Here is a 3,392-nt window from a genome sequence, read left to right as displayed (position 1 = left end):
TCAGGGGGAACATTGCAAATTGCTTGGTAGTTAGAGGAGGGCAAATGTACTTTCCCCAAAAACTTTGTACAAAAGGATGCCTTGATTATTGTAAATATTGGAGTTTAACTGCTACGAGGTAAAAGAGACATACAAAATGTATACCATCTATTTTGCAGTGCAAAGATCACATTTAACAAAACTATACCACTACGTAAAGCACAATGTCCAACACCAGATAAAGATGCAAAATATGACAAAAAATATATATAACCAAAAATCAAACAAATAAAAAGGTACAAGAGTTGAGGGAACTATATTGGATAATTCTCTTCTAGATTAACGTGACATTTGTTATGCATCATTGATGATATTTACTTCATTATGAATAAATATTGCTGTCACACAACTTACAGCATTGACGCTGCCATTCCAACTTGATGCTACACAAGATATGTACGAGTTTCATCTACCAGACCCTCATCAAGATAAAGCAAGAGTGTGAACTGACCACCATCAAAATGAAATGTGTTCTCAGGTTCAGAAATCATCATATCACTAAGCTGGTGACAAATACAAAAGTTGTCAAATGCCAAACAGCTCTACTGACACAACACCCATAGATGTGCTCAATCTAAAGGAGAGAAATATCAGATAGATTGCTATGAGGCCAACTCCTAACATCTTGTTAGGGCGCATATCATTCCTTGGCAATACAACAAGTGACCAAGTAAGTCCTATCATTAGAAATCCCATAGTAAGAAACAGGCTACTATCTCTGGGAATTGTGTATGATTCAGGTCTTCTATACCAGGCTCCAAGCAGCATTGATATTCCCAAACCAGCAAGCGTGTTGAACATAGGCCCCGCAAAGCATCCTGACATGGCAATCTGCACTCCATCTCCACCATTCATCGCCAGTGCAACATTTGACATCAAATCACCCATTGAATTTCCCCATGCCAATACAGTTACTCCAAGGATTGATGGGTTAATTCCCAAAATTACGCCTAATGCCACCAGCAAAGCAACAAGCTCATTTGCAACAATGTAGAACCAGATAATACTCATAAAAAATCCCCCCAAAACCCATGGAAATAAAAATTTGCGAGGTGCCTGATCAGGTCTTGTGTATAGATATGCAAGAACCCCAAGTATACCACCAAAAACAATACCAATAAAATATGCAATTTGTCCACTCAAAGAACTCACATCATCCTGAGTGTTCCACAAAAATGCCAGAAGAATGGGTGCAAATGAAGCACTTGCAATAGCATACCCTTTTGACCACCGCTCCTCCTCAACTACAGGTATTGTAAGCCGTCTTGGGAGAGACAATGGCATCTCCAGCAGTGATAATAACTTGGAACATGAACAAGAAGACTGTTTGTTCTCTGTCTCCTCATCATTCCAACCCCACAAAGACCTTGGACTCTCTGAACTAGCCTTTCCGCCCTGGTTCGAGTAGAATTGCACATTTGATGCCCACATCCACTGAGGCAACTTACTTTGGAGGTGTGGCACATCACTGCTGGTGTCAGACTCAAGTAGTGAGGCATATACAGAATCATCCTCTTCACTACCCTGAGAAAAGATACTTCCTCTAACAGGAAGCAATGGTGTGACAGCATCCAACTTCAACCTTCGAGCATGTTTTCTCAGAATTTCATTTGCAGCAACCGCAAATGCATAAACCACATAAATTGAAATGAAGGCTATTGCACCCGCAGCGGTCACCTTACCAACAGCCAATATGATGGCAAGCGACATGACACTGAAGAGGAAGAAACATATATCTCTGATAAAGCATTTCCTATCAATCTGAACCCTACTCTCTGCCACGCAAAGAGATATAGTCCCCACAACAATGCAAGTAACAAAGACAGCTCCTCCCAGCACACTATTCAGACCCACTTCGCCCGCATCCTTACCCACAAAAGCAGCAATGCTTGCAAACACATCAGGAGCTCCATTCCCCAAAGGAAGCAAGGAAACTCCAGCAACAGTGGCTGGCAACTTCAAGAGACTTGAAAGCTTCTCCAAAGAACAACAAAAGTAATCCGCAGCAGTATTACCCAAAACATAGAACAAAGCAGCCAACCATATCCCCAAAATTAAATAGCCCAAAACACTAGCATTCTTACAATCACAATAAAAGAACACGATGTAATTGAAAAACCCACCTGATGTACACGCCGGGTGGGCAATCAAAAACTCGCATTTGCTCTGGTAGCCCTTGTGTTCGGACAATCCGCGACATAATTTTGGACCTTTGACCGTCAAATTATTTGTAGCAGACCCATTAACCACATGAATGCTACTATAATTCGACGAACTAACATTAACTTGAGCAATTATCCGACGAATAACCTCAATCCCATCACCACGATCATCAAAACTACCAACGTTCACGCCCCACTGAGGAGGAAGAGCTGAAGGCGACTTCCCGATAAACGGAATTCTCCGAAAACCATCCTGATTGTAGAATAAGAAAAGCAACACCAGAGCACAAATTCCATTGAAACCCCCACGAAACAGGGAATTTCTTGGTCCCAAAACCCCTTTCGGTTGTTCTCTCATGTTACTCCTCCTCCTCCTCCTCTAACCCTAAATTTCTGGAATCAATTAATCACCAAAATCCAAGCACTTTGCAACCAAGGGAAAAATGGGTCTAGGGTTTCAAGTGAAACCCTAGTCGGAATTGATCGGACAGATTAACAATAAACACGCAAAGACTTGGGATTACGTACGTAGCTACAAACGGCGCAATTTAAAAGTACAATTCGGTTGGGGTTCGAAATGGAATTAGATGTATTATGGGGGTGAGATATTATTTGGAGCCAAATTTGCAAAGGTCGTCTTCTTCTCAAAAGAACAAGGCGGGCGTGGAGTTACCTGAGAGAGCAGAGAGCTAGGTGAGGAGGAGGGGGTAAGGAACAAAAGACGAGCAGCTTCGAGGCAGTTTCTGGAGACGTAGTAATTATTTGTTCTCGACGATGATCGGTCTGCGGCTTGTGGGCGCGGGAGAGCACGGAAGCTGAGGGCTTGTCTCACTCGTATATATGATATGTCTCTTTCTTCTTGGTGGGGGCTCCGATGTATTCTTGTGCTCCTTGGAGCCTTGGTGGTTGGTTCCGGTGGGAAAGGTATGCTCGTATAGTGTCTGTGTACAGGTCCAACCAACGTTCAAAGTGTTTTAAGGAGTTTTTCTTTTTTGATTTTCTATTTATGCTATGTTTGTTTCGACGTAAAATGATTTCGACGAAATTATTTTCAGAGAAAATGATTTTTTTGAAAATATTTTTCGGTGTTTGGTTCACACGAAAAAATTACGAAATATAAAAATCAGAGTTTGGCAAATGTCGCCGGAATCCGACAATGTTCGGTCGCCGTCGCCGGATTCTGGCGAAAAA

General features: G+C 42.0%; 1 protein-coding gene across 1 annotated transcript; it reads right to left on the bottom strand.

The window, feature by feature from the left end:
* Nucleotides 1-508: 508 nt before the first annotated feature.
* On the bottom strand, nucleotides 509-3,153 carry LOC133857096 (cation/calcium exchanger 4). Its single transcript, XM_062292219.1, has one exon. The coding sequence runs from the start codon at nucleotides 2,557-2,559 to the stop codon at nucleotides 565-567; it is 1,995 nt and encodes a 664-aa protein (XP_062148203.1). The 5' UTR covers nucleotides 2,560-3,153; the 3' UTR covers nucleotides 509-564.
* Between the last annotated feature and the right edge of the window lie 239 nt (nucleotides 3,154-3,392).

The sequence above is a fragment of the Alnus glutinosa genome, chromosome 14 (assembly GCF_958979055.1).
Source record: "Alnus glutinosa chromosome 14, dhAlnGlut1.1, whole genome shotgun sequence".
Lineage (NCBI taxonomy): Eukaryota > Viridiplantae > Streptophyta > Magnoliopsida > Fagales > Betulaceae > Alnus > Alnus glutinosa.
This window is presented reverse-complemented; position numbering and strand designations above follow the sequence as displayed.